Source organism: Bos indicus, chromosome 9, assembly GCF_029378745.1.
Source record: "Bos indicus isolate NIAB-ARS_2022 breed Sahiwal x Tharparkar chromosome 9, NIAB-ARS_B.indTharparkar_mat_pri_1.0, whole genome shotgun sequence".
NCBI lineage: Eukaryota > Metazoa > Chordata > Mammalia > Artiodactyla > Bovidae > Bos > Bos indicus.
Genome location: NC_091768.1, coordinates 69,855,765 through 69,878,949, shown reverse-complemented (window position 1 = coordinate 69,878,949; position 23,185 = coordinate 69,855,765). Strand labels below are relative to the sequence as shown.

Below are 23,185 nucleotides of genomic sequence, written 5' to 3'. Positions count from 1 at the left end.
TGCATATAAGTTAAATAAGCAGGGTGACAATATACAGCCTTGACGTACTCCTTTTCCTATTTGGAACCAGTCTGTTGTTCCATGTCCAGTTCTAACTGTTGCTTCCTGACATGCATACACATTTCTTAAGAGGCAGATCAGGTGGTCTGGTATTCCCATCTCTTTCAGAATTTTCCACAGTTGATTGTGATCCACACAGTCAAAGGCTTTGGCATAGTCAATACAGCAGAAATAGATGTTTTTCTGGAACTCTCTTGCTTTTTCCATGATCCAGCGGATGTTGGCAATTTGATCTCTGGTTCCTCTGCCTTTTCTAAAACCAGCTTGAACATCAGGAAGTTCACGGTTCACATATTGCTGAAGCCTGGCTTGGAGAATTTTGAGCATTCCTTTACTAGCGTGTGAGATAACTGCAATTGTGCAGTGGTTTGAGCATTCTTTGGCATTTCCTTTCTTTGGGATTGGAATGAGAACTGACCTTTTCCAGTCCTGTGGCCACTGCTGAGTTTTCCAAATTTGCTGGCATACTGAGTGCAGCACTTTCACAGCATCATCTTTCAGGATTTGAAAGAGCTCAGCTGGAATTCCATCACCTCCACTAGCTTTGTTCATAGTGATGCTTTCTAAGGCCCACTTGACTTCACATTCCAGGATATCTGGCTCTAGGCCAGTGATCACACCATCGTGATTATCTGGGTCATGAAGATCTTTTTTGTACAGTTCTTCTGTGTATTCTTGCCATCTCTTCTTAATATCTTCTGCTGCTGTTAGGTCCATACCATTTCTGTCCTTTATCGAGCCCATCTTTGCATGAAACGTTCCTTTGGCATCTCTGATTTTCTTGAAGGGATCTCTAGTCTTTCCCATTCTGTGGTTTTCCTCTATTTCTTTGCATTGATCACTGAAGAAGGCTTTGCTATTCTTTGGAACTCTGTATTCAGATGTTTATATCTTTCCTTTTCTCCTTTGCTTTTTGCTTCTCTTCTTTTCACAGCTATTTGTAAGGCCTCCCCAGACAGCCATTTTCCTTTTTTGCATTTCTTTTCCATGGGGATGGTCTTGATCCCTGTCTCCTGTACAATGTCACGAACCTCATTCCATAGTTCATCAGGCACTCTATCTATCAGATCTAGGCCCTTAAATCTATTTCTCACTTCCACTGTATAATCATAATAGCAAGGTACTATTAACAGTGGTTGTCTCTGAATAGTGAATTGGAGTTCATTTTTATTTTGATTGTATTCTTTCATGATTTTAGATTTTTTCTACACTTTATAAATACAGTATATTGAATTGACTTAAGATTTAAGTGAATAAATTTTTAACTAACATGACTTCATTATTTTTTTCAGTAAATAGAAGGTATAATAGCAATGGATTGGGAAACTGATTACCTTTTTTTTTTTTTTTTGAGAAAGAATTTTACAAGCCAATTACTATTAGTGCACTATCTAATGAAATTCTCTCAGTAAATATTCATGGATGGTGCTATTGGAATTTCCAGTTACAGAGACCAGGAAACTTGAGGTTTAACTTAAAGATCTAGAACAAGTTAATGTTTCTCCATCTGTTTTGCCTCTTCTTAAATTTCACATGAGGCTTAGTCTTAATCCTTCTGTTCTCCTGCTTCACTCTTTCTTTCTTTAGGACATCTCCTCTTCTATGACTGTCTATATGCTGCTAAGCAGTCTGATCTTCATCTCCTTTGAGCTCTAAATCCACATTCGCAGTTGCCTTCTGGACATCTCCATTTAGACATCACAGGCATCCCAATTACAAAATAATGTCCTCTAAGAAGATCCCCTTCAGTGGCCTTACTGGAATGAACCTGCCTGCTTATGCTAGAAATCTGAAACTCTCCTACCCCATCACCTGTCTCACACAAAGTCATATGAAGTCTATCTCTTAATCTCAAACACATCTTCTTCTATCCACAATGGCTGTCACTATCATCGTCCAAGTCACTACCATCTCTTTCTTGAAATGTTGCAAAGTCTAACTCATCTCTGCCTACTTTCCCTTGCTTCCTCTAACCCATTCCTCTTACACAGTAAAAGTGGTATTTAAATTCACATAGATCTGATCAGGTCCTTCCCTGATTAAAATGCCTCAATATTTTCATTGCATATTTTATGGCCTAGAAGAACTTGCAAGATTTGGTGCCTGCCTCCTGTTATAGGTTTTCCCTTAGCCCTCTCCCCTAGTTCATAGTGCTCCAGACATTAGTGGGAGATGGTTCTCCTTCGGCATCCACACAGCACCTGGCATAGAGCAGTACATGGTAGGAGGTAGCTGCTATTATTATTTTTACCATCATCATATTGTCTATGTGTCTAGCCACCTATCCATTTGTCTGTCCATCCATTGCTCATTTTATGTTTTCTTCTAATGTGCTCAGCTCCTCCCTTAATCAGGCCATTTGTAAACTTTTTTTCCCTTTTGTTATTCAGAGAACGTTCTAACCAGCCTTAACCCAGACTACGTTAACCCCTCAAGATCTCTCAGGAAATCCTGATCTGTTCCTTTGAAGTACTTGTTCAAATTATACTCAAAATTTATTTGGATACTGAACCAGAGTGCTGTATAGAAGAAAAAGGTATGGTGCCTAATGTCAGCCATAGGGATCAGACAAATGCAGATTAGAGCTGTTGTTTAGTTGTTAAGTCGTGTCTGACTCTTTGTGACCCCATGGACTGTAGCCCACCAGGCTCCTCAGTCCATGGAATTTTCCAGGCAAGAATACTGGAATAGGTTGCCATTTCCTACTCCAGGAGATCTTCCTGACTCAGGGATAGAATCCGTGTCTCTTGCATTGTCAGGTGGGTTCTTTACCACTGAGCCACCTTGGAAGCCTCAGATTAGAGTATCTCTCTCAAATCAAATCAAACATGGATAACAATCAAAATGGAAAAGAAGAAATGGTGAATGTGTTTTAGATAGTTACTAAGCCTCTTGGAGAGCACAAACAGAACCTTGTGCTCATCAGGACCCAGGAGAAAGGAGCAGTGATCCCACAAGAGACTGATCCAGACTTGCCTGTGAGTGTCCAGGAGACTCCAGGAGAGGTGTGGGTCGGAGGTGGCCTGATGCAGGGTTGGGGGCACTGAGTGTAGCAGTGCTGCATGCAACCTTTTGAAAGAGGTCACCATTATCTTCATTACCTCCACCATAGTTTGGCCCCAGGTAAATAAGAGGGAGGGAACACAGCCCCACCCATCAACAGAAAATTTGATTAAAGATTTACTGAGCATGGCCCAGTCAATGCAAAGAAACAGAGGAAAACAACAGAATGAGAAAGACTAGAGATCTCTTCAAGAAAATCAGAGATACCAAGGGAATATTTCATGCAAGGATGGGCTCGATAAAGGACAGAAATGGTATGGACCTAACAGAAGCAGAAGATATTAAGAAGAGATGGCAAGAATACACAGAAGAACTGTACAAAAAAGATCTTCACGACCCAGATAATCACGATGGTGTGATCACTGACCTAGAGCCAGATATCCTGGAATGTGAAGTCAAGTGGGCCTTAGAAAGCATCACTACGAACAAAGCTAGTGGAGGTGATGGAATTCCAGCTGAGCTATTCCAAATCCTGAAAGATGATGCTGTGAAAGTGCTGCACTCAATATGCCAGCAAATGTGGAAAACTCAGCAGTGGCCACAGGACTGGAAAAGGTCAGTTTTCATTCCAATCCCAAAGAAAGGAAATGCCAAAGAATGCTCAAACTACCGCACAATTGCAGTTATCTCACATGCTAGTAAAGGAATGCTCCAAATTCTCCAAGCCAGGCTTCAGCAATATGTGAACCGTGAACTTCCTGATGTTCAAGCTGGTTTTAGAAAAGGCAGAGGAACCAGAGATCAAATTGCCAACATCCGCTGGATCATCGAAAAAGCAAGAGAGTTCCAGAAAAACATCTATTTCTGCTGTATTGACTATGCCAAAGCCTTTGACTGTGTGGATCACAATCAACTGTGGAAAATTCTGAAAGAGATGGGAATACTAGACCACCTGATCTGCCTCTTAAGAAATCTGTATGCATGTCAGCAAGCAACAGTTAGAAATGGACATGGAACAACAGACTGGTTACAAATAGGAAAAGGAGTACGTCAAGGCTGTATATTGTCACCCTGCTTATTTAACTTCTATGCAGAGTACATCATGAGAAACGCTGGACTGGAAGAAACACAAGCTGGAATCAAGATTGCTGGGAGAAATATCAATAACCTCAGATATGCAGATGACACCACCCTTATGGCAGAAAGTGAAGAGGAACTCAAAAGCCTCTTGATGAAAGTGAAAGTGGAGAGTGAAAAAGTTGGCTTAAAGCTCAACATTCAGAAAACGAAGATCATGGCATCCGGTCCCATCACTTCATGGGAAATAGATGGGGAAACAGTGGAAACAGTGTCAGACTTTATTTTTCTGGGCTCCCAAATCAGTGCAGATGGTGACTGCAGCCATGAAATTAAAAGACGCTTACTCCTTGAAAGGAAAGTGATGACCAACCTAGATAGCATATTCAAAAGCAGAGACATTACTTTGCCAACAAAGGTTCGTCAAGTCAAGGCTATGGTTTTTCCTGTGGTCATGTATGGATGTGAGAGTTGGACTGTGAAGAAGGCTGAGCGCTGAAGAATTGATGCTTTTGAACTGTGGTGTTGGAGAAGACTCTTGTGAGTCCCTTGGACTGCAAGGAGATCCAACCAGTCCATTCTGAAGGAGATCAGTCCTGGGATTTCTTTAGAAGGAATGATGCTAAAGCTGAAACTCCAGTACTTTGGCCACCTCATGTGAAGAGTTGACTCATTGGAAAAGACTCTGATGCTGGGAGGTATTGGGGGCAGGAGCAGAAGGGGACGACAGAGGATGAGCTAGCTGGATGGCATCACTGACTCGATGGACGTGAATCTGGGTGAACTCCGGGAGTTGGTGATGGACAGGGAGGCCTGGCGTGCTGCGATTCATGGGGTCGCAAAGAGTGAGACACGACTGAGCAACTGAACTGAACTGAACTGAGCATGGCCCTGAGCATCAGAACAACAACAAATTTCCCCTTCAATCAGTCTCTGCCATCAGGAAGCTTCCATAAGCCTCTTTCCTTCTCCATCAGAAGGCAGACAGACCGAAAACCACAATCACAGAAAACTAAGCAATCTGATCACATGGACCACAGCTTTGTCTAACTCAGTGAAACTAGGAGTCATGCTGTGTAGGGCCACCCAAGACAGATGGGTCATGGAGTGTTCTGACAAAACATGGTCCACTGGAGAAGGGAATGGCAAACAACTTCAGAATTCTTGCCTTGTGAACCCCATGAATAGTATGAAAAGGCAAAAAGATAGGACACTGAAAGATGAACTCCCCAGGTTTGTAAATGCCCAATATGCTGGAGATCAGTGGAGAAATAACTCCAGAAAGAATGAAGAGACAGAGCCAAAGTGAAAACAACACCGAGTTGTGGATGTGACTGGTGATGCAAGTAAAGTCTGATGCTGTAAAGAACAATATTTTATAGACACCTGGAATGTTAGGTCCATGAATCAAGGCAAATTGGAAGTGGTCAAACAGGAGATGGCAAAAGTAACATCAATATTTTAGGAATCAGTGAACTAAAATGGACTGGAGTGGGCTAATTTAACTCAGATGACCATTATATCTACTACTGTGGGCAAGAATCCCTTAGAAGAAACAGAGTAGCCATCATAGTCAACAAAAGAGTCTGAAATGCAGTACTTGGATGCAATCTCAAAAATGACAGAATGATATCTGTTAGTTTCCAAGGCAAACCATTCAATATCACAGTAATCCAAGCCTATGCCCCGACCAGTAATGATGAAGAAGCTGAATTTGAATGGTTCTATGAAGACTTGCAAGACCTTCTAGAGCTAACACCCAAAAAAGATGTCCTTTTCATTATAGGGGACTGGAATGCAAAAGTACAAAGTCAAGAATACCTGGAGTAACAGGAAAATTTGGCCTTGGAGTACGGAATGAAACAGGGCAAAGGCTAATAGAGTTTTGCCAAGAGAACGCACTGGTCATAGCAAACACCCTCTTCCAACAACACAAGAGAAGACTCTACACATGGACATCACCAGATGGTCAATACCGAAATCAGATTGATTATATTCTTTGCAGCCGAAGATGGAGAAGCTCTAGATAGTCAGTGAAAACAAGATAGGGAGCTGACTGTGCCTCAGATCATGAACTCCTTATTGTCAAATTCAGACTGAAATTGAAGAAAGTAGGGAAAACCACTAGACAATTCAGGTATGACCTAAATCAAATCCCTTATGATTATACAGTGGAAATGAGAAATAGATTCAAGGGATTAGATTTGATAGAGAACCTGAAGAACTATGGACGGATGTTCATAACAGTGTAGAGGAGGCAGGGATCAAGACCATCCCCAAGGAAAAGAAATGCAAAAAAGCAAAATGGTTGTCTGAGGAGGCCTTACAAATAGCTGTGAAAAGAAGAGAAGTGAAAGGCATAGGAGAAAAGGAAAGATATACCCATTTGAATGAAGAGTTTTAAAGAATAGCACGGAGAGATAAGAAAGCCTTCTTCAGTGATCAGTGCAAAGAAATAAAGGAAAACAATAGAATGAGAAAGACTAGACATCTCTTTAAGAAAATTAGAGATACCAAGGGAACATTTCCTACAAAGATGGGCACAATAAAGGACAGAAATGGTAGGGACCTACAGAAGCAGAAGATATTAAGAAGAGGTGGCAAGAATACACAGAAGAACTATACAAAAAAAGATCTTCACAACCCAGATAATCATGATGGTGTGATCACTCACCTAGAGCCAGACATCCTGGAATGTGAAGTTAAGTGGGCCTTAGGAAGCATCACTACAAACAAAGCTAGTGGAGGTGATGGAATTCCAGTTGAGCTCTTTCAAATCCTAAAAGATGATGCTTTGAAAGTGCTGCACTCAATATGCCAGCAAATGTGGAAAACTCAACAGTGGCCACGGGACTGGAAAAGATCAGTTTTCATTTTAATCCCAAAGAAAGGCAATGCCAAATAATCCTCAAACTAGCACACAATTGTACTCATCTCACACGCTAGTAATGTACTTCAACAGTACATGAACTGTGAACATCCTGATGTTCAAGTTGGATTTAGAAAAAGCAGAAGAACCAGAGATCAAATTGCCAACATCTGTTGGATCATTGAAAAAGCAGGAGCGTTCCAGAAAAACATCTACTTCTGCTTTATTGACTACCCCAAAGCCTTTGACTGTGGGGATCACAATAAACTGTGGAAAATTCTGAAAGAGATGGGAATACCAGACCACCTGACCTGCCTCCTGAGAAATCTGTATACAGGTCAGGAAGCAACAGTTATAAGTGGATATAGAACAACAGACTGGTTCCAAATAGGGAAAGGAGTACGTCAAGGCTGTATATTGTCATCCTGCTTATTTAACTTCTATGCAGAGTACATCATGAAAAACGCTGGGTTGGATAAAGCACAAGCTGGAATCAAGATTTCAGGAGAAATATCAATAACCTCAGATATGCAGATGACACCACCCTTATGGCAGAAAGCGAGGAAGAACTAGAAAGCCTTTTGATGAAAGTGAAAGAGGAGAGTGAAAAAGTTGGCTTAAAACTCAACATTCAGAAAACGAAGATCATGGCATCCAGTCCCATCACTTCATGGGAAATAGATGGGGAAACAGTGGAAACAGTGACACACTTTATTTTGGGGGGCTCCAAGATCACTGCAGATGGTACTGCAGCCATGAAATTAAAAGATGCTTGCTCCTTGGAAGGAAAGTTATGACTAACCTAGACAGCATATTAAAAAGCAGAGACATTACTTTGCCAACAAAGGTCTATCTAGTTTAAGCTGTGGTTTTTCCAGTAGTCCTGTATGGATGTGAAAGTTGGACTATCAAGAAAGCTGAGTGCCAAAGAATCAATGCTTTTGAGCTGTGGTGTTGCAGAGGACTCTTAAAAGTCCCTTGGACTTCAAGGAGATCCAACCAATCCATCCTAAGGGAAATCAGTTCTGAATATTCTTTGGAAGGACTGATGTCGAAACTGAAACTCCAATACTTTGGCTACCTGATGTGAAGAACTGAGTCATTTGAAAAGAGCCTGATGCTGGGAAAGATTGAAGGCAGGAAGAGAAGGGGACATCAGAGGATGAGATGGTTGGGTGGCATCACTGATTCAATGAACATGAGCTTGAGTAAACCCCTGGAGTTTGTGATGGACAGGGAAGCCCGGTGTGCTACAGTTCATGGGGTGACAAAGGGTCAGACTCGACTGAGGGACGGAACTGAACTGAACTGAAGCCATTCACTCTTAGAATAACCTGATTAAGTTTTGTATTCTGTGAGTCAAGGGTGGCATCGAAATATAAAAGGGGACTAATGGGTTCCATGGGCTTTCCTGGTGGCTCAGTGGTAAAGAATCTGTCAGGCCAGTTAGAAGCTGCAACAAATGTGGATTCAATCCCTGGGTCAGGAAGAGACCCTGGAGTAGGAAATGGCAACCCACTCTACTCTTCTTGCCTGGGAAATCCCATGGACAGAGGAGCCTGGTGAGCTACAGTCCATGAGGTCGCAAAAGAGTCAGACACAGCTGAGCAACTAAGAAAAACAATGGGTTCAAAGTGGTCAGACTTGAGCACGGCTTATATTAGAAATCACTTTGATTTAATGAGAAGGAAAAAGAGGGTTATTTCTAACCAGCAGCTAAGTCACACTAGCGAAATAAACACACTTGCATTCCAACTAAGGACAACCTTGATGTGATTCTCCATGGGGTAGGGAGACACCATGCTCACGGGACCTTTACCCCTTTATATTGTGTCTAGGACAATGCAGGCTCGAGTGGGTTTTAGAAGAGAATCAGCTTGTTTAAAAAATCATACTTAAGGACTATATTTCTGTAGTAAGTACAAAATGGTTTAGATAATGAAGAGACAAGTATTGAAGAGTCTACTTTAATTGTAATGGGGGTTTAGACAGGGAATTACTCTTCCTGATCAGTAATATATCATCTAATTATATGAATTCTTAGGGAACTGTGGTTTGATTGACAGCTGGATAGTCCACAATGGACTTCCAGGTGACATGGCTTGAAATGGGGTGCATTAACATATTGACACACAGGATCTAGCCTTGATGTTCTTGTTACGTGAAGTAACAACACAGCATCTAACTATTCAATAAATGTTATCAAATTAATCAAGATGTGGTTAATAAGACAGATATTCTTTTCATACTTTTAACTATTTTGTGGCTAATAAAGCAGATAATTTTTTATATTTTTAACTGTTTTTATGTCTTCATATATATATCACATACACTTGTACTCACTGGAAATTAAAGAATAGCATTTCATGTTGTGGGTGAAGTTCAGATGAATTTACCTTTATTTAAAAAAGAAAAACTTACTCCGGCACTGACTGGTCCATAATTGTGTCCTTGAGAATCAGGTTCTTCCACGTATATGGTGTAAAAATCAGGTCTAGGATAAAATCGAAACGGAGAGAGACGTTATCCATTTGGAATAGAGGTACCTGTTGGATCTGGCAGACTTGTGGATCTGGAACTTTGTGGCAGCTTCCTCCTCTTTTCCTCTGGTCTTGCCTTGTCTTCCTGGAGAAGGCAATGGCTACCCACTCCAGTATTCTGGCCTGGAGAATTCCCGTATAGTCCATGGGGTCAAAAGAGTCAGACACAACTGGGTGACTTCCCCTTTCACCTCCTTCTCTTCATCCAGGCCCAGTGGTTCCACTTGGCCTTGGCAGGAACAGTGGTCCAGCAGGAACTAAACAAGACCTTCCAGGGTGTAAGCACTGGTCTGACTCAGTTCTGAAAAATCTGTCCTGTTCTTGCTGTTAAGGCCTCTCTTGATGTGCTTCAGCCTTTGTGTTTCCTGGTTTATGACTTTTACCGACCCTTTGTTCTGCCACACAAGTTCTTTCTTTAAATGCCTAGTTATAGGAATAATTCTTGAAAAATGCCCAGAAAAAGGAAATGCCAAGTTTTATTTTGTTTTTTTTTCCCCCCCAAAATAGTCATTTAAAGTCAAGAAATACTTTCACTTTATTCCCACAGATATCCTGCTGAGCCAGCACTTCCCTGACACTAAGTATTACCTTTCAGCTTTGGGTAGGTCCAGCCACTTTAACAATGTAAAGATCCTCTCTTCATATGTGACACTTCTGAAATGAAAAGTAAAAATAACTTTAAAAAATTCATCGACTCAAGGAGAACTTCATTATATTCCTACTCAAGAAGGCAGATTGATATTTTCGGATGCTTCTTTTGTGTTCTTATACTATAAGAACACTGAAAGGGATTTAATATTACTCGAACAGATTCCTGTTTTCAACACCTGTACAGAGATACTTGTGCCTTGATATAGATTGTGTATTGCTTTCTTTCCTTCTCATTCATCTCTCCTTCACTGTTACTCCAATTAAAATAAAATTGTTTTACATTAGTTACTATTCATCCATTCAATTTGCTTATTTTTGTTCACTTCATTCATTTGTGCAGTTCTGTGTACTATCTATTGTCAGCCATAATTTTGTTCCTTTTAAGTGGAACTTATCAGTGAGAAAACCAAAGATGCCTTCCTTCCTAGAGGTCATATTTGAGTTGAGGAAGAGAAACAATAAATAGGCCTTTGGTTGTCATTCAGTCGCTAAGTTGTGTCAGACTCTTTGTGACCCCATGAACACCAGGCTTCGTGACCCCAGGAACACAGGGAAGCACACCAGGCTTCCCTGTCCTTCACTATCTCCCTAAGTTTGCTCAAACTCATGTCCATTGAGTCAGTGATGCCCATAAATAAATTACATAGTGTATTAAAAGGTGATAAATGCTATGGGGAAAAAAAGGAAGACGAGAACCAGAATAAGGGACACTGGAGAAACTCAAGTGGGAGGATTTGAATTTGAAATCTTAGTGTGATCAGGCTAAGACAGTATTGATAAGGTAGTTTTTGAGCAACAGCCAGAAGGAGGTGAGGGAGCAGGCTATGCAGATAAATGAAGTCAGATTATATTGGGCAGAGGAACAGCCTTCTCAGAGGCCCTGCAGTGGAAGCAAGCTTGGTGTCCTGATGTACTGGGGTCACCAAAAAGGTCAGTATGGCTTGAGAAGGGTGAAAGAATGGAAAATAGTAGGAAAGGAGTCTAAGAGGCAAGGGGATAGCAGGGCTCATACCAACCAGGGCTTGTTGGCTTTATTCTGTATGAAACTGAGAGCCTTGAAAGTGAGGGGTGCAAAACAGTGTCGTATTCAGACTTGTTTTTTTAAAATAATTATTCTGGCTGATGAATTGAGAATAGATTACAGGAAACAGACATAGAAAGAGGGAGATATGTCAAAAAGCAACTGAGGTGATACAGGCAAAAGAGGAGGACAGCTCAAACCAGAGTTAGTGCTAGAAGTAATCAAAAATTCTCAGACTGCATATAGCTTGAATTAGAGGCACAAGCATTTACTGACAAACTGGATAAGGGATGTAAGAGGGAGGAATCAACATTGATTTCAAGATTTTTGGCCCAAATAACTGGAAAAATAAAATTACCATTATGATCAAGACCAAAAAACAAACAAAAAATTCAAATCATTCCTGCCTAGATGGGATTACATTTGCAGGTGTTTTCCTACCTGTTGTAAATCTTATATATGGAAGGAAAGGTGCCATTTATAGCTACATCCGATCCTGGCCAAAAGTAAGTACCAACTTTTAAACCTTGATACATTGCTGTCAGCCAGATCTATAAGAAGAGAAATTTTCAAATAAGTGGAGGTCAAGAAAATAATCAGTTTGAGTAGAAATGGCACTATTTATGAGAAACTGAACAATATTAAACCATTGAAAAATGTATTTAATTATTAAAAGGTGTTTAAATTGTTTTGAATTTGTCCTTGCAGCAGTTTTAAAAAGTTATTATCTAGGTATCCACTTCAAAAATCAAAAAACATAGGAAGGCAATAAGAAAGATCATTTTTCAAATTGGTAAAATTGTACAGTTCTTCTCTCCTTTTTAAAGATTTATAAAATATAATGAGTTAAAAAGTTAACAGATAAGCTTTCTGAGTAACTTCCAGGTTGATATATTTATAATTCAACATCCAAGTCTCAAGGCAACTTAGGTGAACAATTATATACATTGAAAAGATTCAAATCATAATTATAAATAGTGCTGAAACACCTTCCCACCCTTAGCCCTGAGAAATTAAAAAGACAACATAAAACTCAGAGTGGAGAGAGAAGAGTGATCCATTGTCATGTGGGGAAATGGAGAATGACACATACTGGTTGCCCCTGCCACCAAGCTGGGTTATCTTTCTCCTTTGAAGAAAGTGAAAAATTCTTGTTGAGGTTTATATCATACATATTATTGTCAATGATGCCATGTGATTCTGGATATAACCCCTAAAATGATAATTTCAGAAAAAAAGATTTAAGATAATACATTAACAAAACATGCATTTAAATTGAAATAGCATAAGACCTGTAACTCTTATTGGAAAAGAAGTCATATACCTTTCAATATAAAACCCCTAGATCTGAACCCAAATACCAAATACATATATTACTATTACATATACACCAGTTCCACCATGGTCTATAGCTGCAAACGAATGATGTTAGGAAGATGATTTGTGTTGATGGTTTTAATTTCACTCTTATGTTATTAATAACTGCTAATTATAGATTCTATATTACAATAATGATTAGACACTGGTTTACTGGCAATAAGAGCAAGATACTTGTTACATAGAAGCTATTAAGTATCAGATGTTGTCCAATGGGTTAAAATGTGTTATCAGCACTCTAGAAGGAAGCCTGTCAAGTCTCTGTGCTTCTCCCTGTCATTCATCCATCAATCCAGTCATTCATTTAGTCTGGTCACAAAGACTCATTCAATCATTCCACACATTTTCACTGAATGTCTATGATACCATAGGCAATTATAACTACATTTAGATAGACTTTTAGGGTCATTATTTCAGAACATTACTATGTATATGAATATGGATACATGCACATATATAGAATATTAATAGCACTTATGCATAATCCCTTATTTATATAGACATATGGTGGTACTAGTGGTAAAAAAAAATTCCACCTGCCAATGCAAAAGATATAAGAGATGTGGGTTCAATCTTGAGTGAGGAAGATCCCCTGGAGTAGAAAATGGCAACCCACTCTAGTATTCTTGCCTGGAAAATTCCACGGATAGAGGAGCCTGGCAGGCTGCAGTCCATGGTGTTGCAAAAGAGTTGGACATGACTTAGCGACTAAACAACAACATACGTATATATGTATGAGCACACACACATATATGTATTATATATTATGTATGTAGACTTATGTGTGTGTGTGTGTGTGTGTGCGCACGGTGCGTGCCCTCAGTTGCTCAGTCGTGAGACCTGGGTTTGATCCCTGGGTCAAGAAGATCCTCTGGAGAAGGGAATGGCAACCCACTCCAGTATTCTTGCTTGGGAAATCCCATGGACAGAGGAGCCAGGGGGTCTACAGTCCATGGGGTTGCAAAGAGTCACACACGATTGAGCAACTAACACACAGTAATAAAAGACTAAATGCAAAGTAGTAAAAAAAATAATATTCTTTGGCAAGAAAGGTTGAGGCAGAGGACTCCTTAAGATGTGCCCTGAATCTATAAATATTAAAAAACTTAATCTTCCTTTGAGTTCTTTCACGTACGTCTTCTCGTACACTGAGGAGAATTCATTGCTTTATTTGCTTTATTTAAACAGATATAGCCAGTTTGAATTCAACTATGAAACAAGAGACTTCACCAAATTAAATATAATTTTTAAAACTAGATAGGAAAGAGATTCTCCACATCAAAGTGGCTGTCTTCATACATAGCCTACCATTCCCACAGACCTTCAGATAAATGGGGGCTAATCGAAAGATCAGAGTAGAGGGTATTTCCCATGTTCCAGAGGCTATCCTGGCCTGTCACAGAGATAAATGAGCTGAGCACTGGGACACTCATTCATAGATAACTTCTCATAGCCCTGGATTGGCCTCATACTCAGACATTCCTTCCCAGCCTGAACTAAGCTGTGATTGCTACCACACGTGATCCTGAATCTGTGGCTTGGCCAGCTCCTGCCTCAGCATGTCTGGTGTGGTCAGTCCCTTCGGGGGTCTGTCAGCCTTGCCACTGGATGAAGCACTTACCGTGACAATGGTATAATGATTTGGGAAGGTTTTGGTCGGATAGGCAGGTCTCAGGTATTGTGAATGAACTCCACATGTTTCTGCAACAAAGGATAGTGGGAAATTAAGACGTTGTTTCTTCCTCAGAAGTTGTTTGAATAACTAAAAATATGAACATGAAAGTTTCCCAGAGAAATAGAAAACTAACTAGGGGGTGAATTGCAGATAGAAAGAGGTTAAAATGCTGATGCTTAAAATTCCTCTCAAGGAATGACAGTTTTCAGGAGAGGAGAGTGCTAAGTCAAGGATCAGGAAAATTTTTCTGTGAAGAGCCAGATAATAAATAAATAGGCTTTGAGCAAATGGCATGGCTCTGTTATAACAAAACTGTATTTGTAGACATCAAGACAAAGAAATTTCATGTAATTTCTTTTGTGTGGCACAAGGCATTCTTTTTTTTTCCCAACCATTTAAGAATGAAAACAATTCTTAGCATTAGCAGACCATACGGAAATAAGCAGAGTGGGTCAGATTTGGCCCACAGACCCAGATTGCTGACACCTGAGCTTAAAAGACCCTAAACTTTTAACACCGTGCCAGTTGTATTTGCGTTTGCTGTTCCTCTCTTTCTGACCTGGCTCATTAAAGTAAAATTTTCTATATAATATTTGCTTCCCAATATAACAAAAGCGAATACAACTGTCTAGATAACTGAAAAGGAATTTGACTTGTGTGAATGCACAAGCCCATGCCACGTAGTAAAGTTTACAAAATTAACTTTCCACCTTATTATTTTCAGTACAGTTTCCATTTGATCAGTGAAGTTTCCTGTGCTCTGTTTTCCACAAAGCATGGCATTAATTTTGCTTTCAGTTATTTTGTTGTTTTCATCTGTGCAATAACCTTGCTCAAGAAAGTCAGAACCACTAAGGCACATTACTATTTCCTCTGCAAGAGTGACGTATGAGACATTTTCTGTACCAAAATCCTATCACCTCTAATTCTAAAAGAGAACTTCACCACGAGAGATTCTATTTAGGTTAAAACAAAAGGTGCAAATGATTGTTGTCCAGAAAGCAACAAACTTTGCATCTGCAAATAATAAAGTTTTTCTCAAACAGGCTTGGAGTTGGTCTCCTTCCCAGCCAGGAAACCAGTATTTCCAATATGATCCAGGAATTTCCTCCTTCAGAATCTTCTTGGATCCAATATTAAGTCTACTAAATAGGACTCTGGTGGGAATGGTGAGGGTTGAAATGTGGAGGGAAAGGAGCTTAAAAAAAAAAACAAAAAAACACTACATTTCTAGCAAGTGCCCCAAGTGGTTCTGATGTACTTGAACCTGAAGCTTGCTCTAGGTCATAATGTATAATCAAAGATTAAAATAACCATTTTTCTTTTTTAGTCAATATCACCAACAAATAAACCTTGTCCTCAAATACACAAAGATATATTTAATATGTTATGAAATCATATGATAAGAAAAATAAAATGAGATCTAATCTACTGACATAATTAGAAGAATTTAAGTGGAGAAGACAGTCATACAATAAAGAGAGATAAAAGTTTTCTGCTTTTATTTCCCTGAAGCATGTATAATGTGTTCAAATTCTTAAATGTGTCTAAAGGCACAGAGCATAAAATAAAAAGCAACCTAAGTTACCAGTGATATAAAAACATGACACTTTTCTAGTCTTAAACAGGACATCTACAGATCTGTGGACTATCTACAGATTCAAGCTACCATTTTTGACCACCTGCCTTTGAACAAGAGCTATTAGAGAACAGCTCATCATAAGCAAGACCTACCATCATTTCTTCCTGATCTTAATCATTTAAATTATGACTGAACAGGATAATTTTGGAAGGACGCACAATAAATTAATAAGAATAGTTGCTTCTGTAGAGAAAAAGTAGGAAGATCAGGAAAGAATCTGTTGCAACTTTCAATATCATTTTTTAAAGTTTATTATTTGCATATTTTGTTCCTTAAAAAACATCTTTTTAAAAAGAAAGTAAACCAAAAATTTGAAAACATATATGGAATAAATATATACCCATAGTAACTATAAACTATAAAAAGGAATAGAAGACTGAATTGATGAGGAGATAAAAGAGCTGAAGAATGTACAGATGCAGCAAAAGCACTTCAAGGAAAGGAGTCCATAGCAGTAAACAGCTACATTGAAAAAAGAAGAAATTTCGAACAAACAACCTCATTTTATACCTTAAGGAACTAGAAAAAGAACAAGCAAACTCCAAAGTCAGCAAAAAAGAAAAAAAAATAATGCTTATAGCAGAAATAAGTGAAACAGAGAAGAGAAAAGCAATTTTAAAAATCAACAAAATTAAAGTAGGTTTTTTGAAAAGATAAAATTGACAAAACTTTAGCTACATTAGGAAAAAGAGAAGACTCCAGTAAAGTCAGAAGCCAACACCACAGAAATAAAAAGGATTATAAGAGACTATTATGAACAAATGTAAAGAGTCTCCCCACAATACAGGAGCCCTGGGGTTCAATCCCTGGGTCGGGAAGGAAACGGTAACCCATTCCAGTATGCTTGCCTGGAAAATTCCATGGACAGAGGAGCCTGGTGGGCTACACAGTTGATGGGGTCACAAAGAGTTGACACGACTGAGTGACTAACACTTCCAATGCTTCTCTAGTCTGAATTATGAAGAAATAGAAAATCTGAACCGACCAATAACAAGTAATGGAAAACTTCCTAACAGAAAAGCCCAAGATGGCTTCACAAGTTAATTTTACCTAATATTTAAAGAAGCCTATCCTTTCTCCAGAGGATCTTCCTGACCCAGGAATCGAACTGGGGCCTCCTGTATTTCAGGCAGATTCTTTACCAACTAAACTATCAGGAAAGCCCTTTAAAGATGGATTAATGCCAATATTTAAAGAAGGAAAGTGAAAAGTGAAAGTGAAATTTGCTCAGTCATATCCGACTCTTTGCCATCCCGTGGGCTATACAATCCATGGAATTCTCCAGGCCAAAATACTGGAGAGGGTAGCCTTTCCAGGGGATCTTCCCAACCCAGGGATCAAACCCAGGTCTCCCACATTGCGGGTGGATTCTTTACCAACTGAGCCACCAGGGAAGCCCAAGAATACTAGAGTGGGTAGCCTATCCTTTCTTTGGGGGATCTTCCTGACACAGGAATAAAACCGGGGTCTCCTGCATCACAGGCAGATTATTTACCAGCTGAGCTGTCAAGGAAGCCCTTTAAAGAAGGATTAATGCCAGTTCTCAAACTTTGCCAAAAAACAAACAAACAAAGAGGAGAGAATACGCTAAGATTCATTTTATGAGATTAACATTACCCTGATGCCAAAGCCAGATAAGGATACTAAAGAAAAAGAAAATTACAGGCCAATACCTTCATGAATTTAGAGCAAAAAAATTCAACAAAATACTAGTAAGACAAATTCAACAGCACATTATAAGGATCATACACTAAAGTCAAGTGAGATTTATCCCTGAGACACAAGCATGGTTACTACTAGTCTTCTCATAACCCGTTTCACATCTAACTTTCCAAGAAATCTGACTTCCAGTTCAAGACAAATTACTTCTATCTCACTTGACAGTTTGCTGATCCTGGACCTTCTTTTGTCTGTTCTCATCCACAATGAGACAAGAAAATGTTCTCACTAGAGTCCGTGACCCTTTGGTAGTCACTGGTATAGCTCATGGCACTGTGGTATTAGACCATGCTCAGTCTCCAGGCAGTTTGATGGGACACTGGAGATGAAGTCCTAGACTTCCTTAAAGTGATGCCTTCTGTCACATACCTCATCTCAAGCCTACCATTCTCTGGAGGTCCTAATCCTCTTTTACCACATCTACTCTTAATTGGGCCTCCTAGAAATGAAGAGCCCATTTTGCCTTGGTGATGTCTTCACACATTAAAGAGACTATTAAACTATTACAAAATAGTTTAAATCTTCAAAAAGGAAGACTCTCAATGGCCCAATATTTCACTGGTGTCCTTTCCAACTTTCTGTGGGATGAACAAATCAAATAATTCCACTTCTAAAGAGGTTTGGTTCAGCCTGGTTAGATAAATTCCCTTTGGGACCCAGGTTTTGCTATCTAGACTACTAGAGGAAATGCAGATAAGGAAATAGAAACTGAGTGTTGTTAATTACTTTCCAGGACACAGTGACTCAGCAGCAAGTGACAAATCCTGAATTTGGAGCCAGTTCTGTCAGAGACCCAACCTCGTAATCTGTTACCTTAAGATCTGCCTCAAAGAGTGAGGAGGAGGCTGCAGAGACAAAGCCCTTTGTGTTGCAGGGGGAAGTAATTTATCTTTCTACAGTCAAGGAATGTTAGTGCTGGAATTAGCAGTAGAAATAATTATGTCTAATTCTCTCATTTTCATACTGTAAAATTTTCATACTGCTCTGGGAGTTGGTGATGGACAGGGAAGCCTGGCATGCTGCAGTCCCTGGGGTTGAAAAGAGTCAGACATGACTGAGCAACTGAATTGAATCCTCTCATTTTACAAATGATGAATCTAAGGTCCAGAAAAGGTGATCAGCTTAGAGTCAAACAGCTTTAAAAAAAAAATAATTTGGAGGAAAATAAAACTGTCATAAAATTTGAGGACCATGGAGGTAAAAGAGGGCCTAACAAAAGGAGGAAATAAGAGAAGAATTGCAGAGCACTGAACAGTGTGGGCCTTGGAGCCAACCCTCTGATATTTCTTAGCTTTATGTCCTTGGTTGTTCTATTCCTCTTTTTTTTTTAATTTTTATTTTATAATGGAGTATAGTTTATTTACAATGTTGTATTAGTTTCAAGTGTACAGCAAAGTGACTCAGTTGCACATGTATCTGTTCTCTTTCAGATTTTTTTCCCATATATAGTTTATTACTCCATTCCTCTTTATTATTAACTTTATAAAATTGTGCCCTAACACAGAAGTACAACATCATGATAAAGATGGCAATAAAAATGACAATTATAGTAATAACTTAAAACCATCCAAGGTACACTATGTATATAATCTAGTGGTATTTCTATTAGGTGGGAAGTGAACATTTTACAGATGTAGAGACTGGGGCACCAACAGGGGAAGTAAGCTTGCTAGTAAGAGGTGGAGCCAGGTTCCAGGCATCTTGATTCCAGAACTGGACAGAAATACTGGACTTTTCACCTATGGTTGTTGTTGTTTGGTTGCTGTGTCCAACTCTTTGTGACCCCATGACTGTAGTCCACCAGGTTCCTCTGCCTATGGGATTTCCCAAACAAGAATACTGGAGTGGAATGCCATTGCCTTCTCCAGGGGATCTTCCCAAACCAGGGTTCAAACTCGCATCTCTTGCATTGGCAGGCAGATTCTTTACCACTGAGCCACCAGGGAAGCCCCTTCACTTATGGGAGCCTTGGTATATGCTGGTCTGTCTGGTCTCCTCAGGTTCCTTCAGGTTCCTATTCTTACTGGTCATATTCACCTTGCTAAAACCCAGAACCTAGATATGACAGGCACCATTTTTGATACATTATCTAGGAACAGATTTTCATAGAGCAAAAGTTATATTCAATTACAAAACAAACCAAAATAAACAAAAGGGTGAGCATGCTGCAAAAAAAGAAGGAGGAGCCAACAAGTGTAAAATAGATATCATAAGTGAAGTCATCAAAACTCTTGAGAGGACCTGGGCTGAGACAAATCACTAACATTAAAGGTTAAAAAGAAAGCTGCACTATTTAGAGATTAACTAACTAGTTAATCTGTCATCCATACACATCTGATTGTAGGAGGCTTACTCAGTTTATTGATGTTAGGTACTAGAGTACTCCATGTCTGTAAATATTCAGCTCTAAATCCATCCATGGAAAACAAAATAACAGGTGGCAGGTCAAACCTGAAAATGAAAAACAAAAATTTAGACCAGTATTTTGATTTTTTCAAAAAGACTCTTTTCTGTACTACTTACAATTCTCTAAATTTGAGAATGCTAAGAAAGTACGTCAGAAATAGTTCTAAGTTTTCCTTTTTCTTTTTAAATATTATTTCCCTTTATAATCAGTGTTTCCAGTACATTGTTAATCCATATAAAAATGTACAATATTTTTTTTAAGGTGTTACATAAATTATCTGCGCCTTTCAACTTGGGAATCTACCTTCTTTTGAGTTCTAGAGTTTAAACAGTTTTGCCTAACTTTATTTCCATTTGCTCCTTGTCACTGGCTATCTGTGACACCCAAGTATACCATGTAAGAAATTTGTCTAGCCCTGAGCATTTACAATGAACAGGCAATGAGTGGAGAAGAAAAATCAGGGGCTTCAGCCTCAGCAAGACTTGAAATCTATTCTCTTCACTAACAAAACATCAACAGAAATGGAATTCTATATTGTAGACCTTTCACAATTCTGGCTTTGGCTAAAGATCCAAAAGCAATGATTCCTGAGTTCAATGCTCACACTCAAAATTATATGTTATAATTATTCTACCACTTTTTGGATACAACTATTGTTATTGTGATATGGAATTCTTGAACCCTGAAACTTATGTTTTATTGTTCTGAAGTTCTACATTTTTGAACTTTCAGGATATTAGTATTAACTTCCAAAGCATTACAATCTTATTTTAGATGAGTATGTAAGTTAGAATAATGAAAGTTAACTTTGGGTTATAGCCAGTGACTATCTTTTTTTCCATCTAATATTTTTTTCACTTCTAAAATTGTATTTGTATTTTATACACACACAATTAAAGATGTATAGCTTCATAATTCTTTTCCATACTGAACGCCACTGTGTAGCCATCACCCAGATCACAAAACAGAATATTACTTAGAATCTTTCCCTCATGCTCTCATCTAGTCAAAAACTTCTGCAAACCACACCTCACTAAGATGATCAATGTCTTGACTTCTAACAGCATAAATTAGCTGTGTCTATTTTCGTACTTAGATTTATACGCAACAGAATCATACAGTGTGTATTCCACTGTGTCTAGCTGCTTTTACTTAACATTATGCTTGAGGTCCATCCATAATTTTGCCTATGGTTGTAGATCATTCATTCTCATGGCTGTCTAGAAGTCCAGTGAATGAATAAACCACAACTGATTCATCCTGTTGATGGACATTTGAATACTTTCCAGTTTAGGGCTATTATGAATAACAGCTATGAACACAGTAACTTTGTTTTGAATTCTAAACACAGTGCATGCAAATAAGAATGGCAAAGATATTTTCAACTCTGTGCTCAAGCAGTTTATCTATACTTTTGAATAAGAATATGTGTTTCCAAGGAATTTGGTTACAATACGTCTTTAAAAATTCTGACAAATGCCCAGTATTATCATAAAGAAAATTTTGAATGCTGTTATCAGCTAAAAACAAAAATAATTTCAGTTTCTCTCAATATATTTGAGTAGAGCTAAAAAAATAAATTAGCATAGCCATCTATTTGCAAATTATAAAGGAAATTGTGAGGAGAGTCTGGACGATGTCCATTTGGTTTCCCAGAATATGCATTTACTGAAGAGTAACCCATTTAACAAATATCTGAGATGGGCTTTGCGTTAGATGGGCTTCCCCGATAGCTCAGCTGGTAAAGTATCCACCTGCCATGTGGGAGACCTGAGTTCAATCCCTGGGGTGAGAAGATCCCTTGGAGAAGGGAAAGGCTACCCACTCCAGTGTTCTAGACTGGAGAATTCAAGGACTGTATAGTCCATGGAGTCGCAAAGAGTCAGACACGACTGAGCCACTTTCACTTCATTTCACTTGTGCTAAAAAAGTGAAAGTGAAAGTTAAGTCACTCAGTCCTGTCCAACTCTTTTGCAACCCCATGGACTACAGCCCACCAGGCTGCCCCATCCATGGGATTTTCCAGACAGGAGTACTGGAGTGGGTTCCCATTTCCTTCTCCAGGGGATCTTTCCAACCCAGGGATTGAACCCTGGTCTCCTGCATTGCAAGCAGAGGCTTTACCATCTGAGTCTCCAGGGAACTTATCACCTGTGCTAGATACTGAGAATAAAGGAATTAAGGAATTATAGCCTTTAACTGTGTGTGTGTGTTTAGTCACTCAGTTGTGTCTGACTCTTTGAGACCCCATGGACTGTAGCACACCAGGCTCCTCTGTCTGGCTTCTCCAGGCACGAATACTGTCATGGGTTGCCATTCTCTTCTCCAGGGGATCTTCTCAACTCAGGGATCAAATCCAGTCTCCTGGATTGCAAGCAGATTCTTTATCATCTGAGCCACCAGAGAAGCCCTTATCTAGCGGATGAAATTAAGAAGTAAACAGAAGTGATCAAGGACTAGATTTAGGTACAGGATGCTATTCAAGTACATAGGTTCAGTCTTGGTAAGGTGAGAGTAGGCTCTCCAGAGGGTATGACATGTGAACTGACCCCTAAAGAACAAACAGAAATGATATGAAAAGAGAAAGGGACCAATGTTTCACTCAGATAAAATACACTGTGCAAAAGCCCATGTGAGATAAACAATGCATACAATAACATTTATGAGTCTCAGAAACATTGGGTTAAGCAAACAATAAAAGAAAACAAAAGACAGACTTAAAAGGATATATGGTATGAGTGTATTTACATAAAATTCTAAAACATGAATCTATGGTGATGAACAATATGAAAAGATATGACACTGAAAGATGAACTCCCCAGGTAGGTAGGTGCCCAATATGCTACTGGAGAACAGTGCAGAAATAACTTCAGAAAGAATGAAGAGACAGAGCTAAAGTGAAAACAACACCCAGCTGTGGATTTCCGATGCTGTAAAGAACAATATTGCATAGGAACCTGATCTATGAATAAAGGTAAATTGAAAGTGGTCAAACAGGAGATGGCAAGAGTGAATATTGACATTTTAGGAATCAGTGAACTAAAATGGACTGGAAGGGGCTAATTTAACTCAGATGACCATTATATCTACTACTGTGGGCAAGAATCCCTTAGAAGAAATGGAGTAGCCCTCATAATCAACATA

General features: G+C 39.1%; 1 protein-coding gene across 1 annotated transcript in view; it reads right to left on the bottom strand.

The window, feature by feature from the left end:
- Nucleotides 1-23,185, bottom strand: part of ENPP3 (ectonucleotide pyrophosphatase/phosphodiesterase 3) — an 88,310-nt gene that overhangs the window by 36,636 nt on the left and 28,489 nt on the right. The window contains exons 6-11 of the mRNA XM_019967443.2: nucleotides 19,988-20,085; nucleotides 14,220-14,299; nucleotides 12,315-12,434; nucleotides 11,663-11,772; nucleotides 10,138-10,203; nucleotides 9,431-9,503 (exon numbers count right to left, since the gene is read on the bottom strand). Coding sequence (XP_019823002.2) covers nucleotides 9,431-9,503; nucleotides 10,138-10,203; nucleotides 11,663-11,772; nucleotides 12,315-12,434; nucleotides 14,220-14,299; nucleotides 19,988-20,085 — 547 coding nt within the window. The remainder of the gene's footprint in view (nucleotides 1-9,430; nucleotides 9,504-10,137; nucleotides 10,204-11,662; nucleotides 11,773-12,314; nucleotides 12,435-14,219; nucleotides 14,300-19,987; nucleotides 20,086-23,185) is intronic.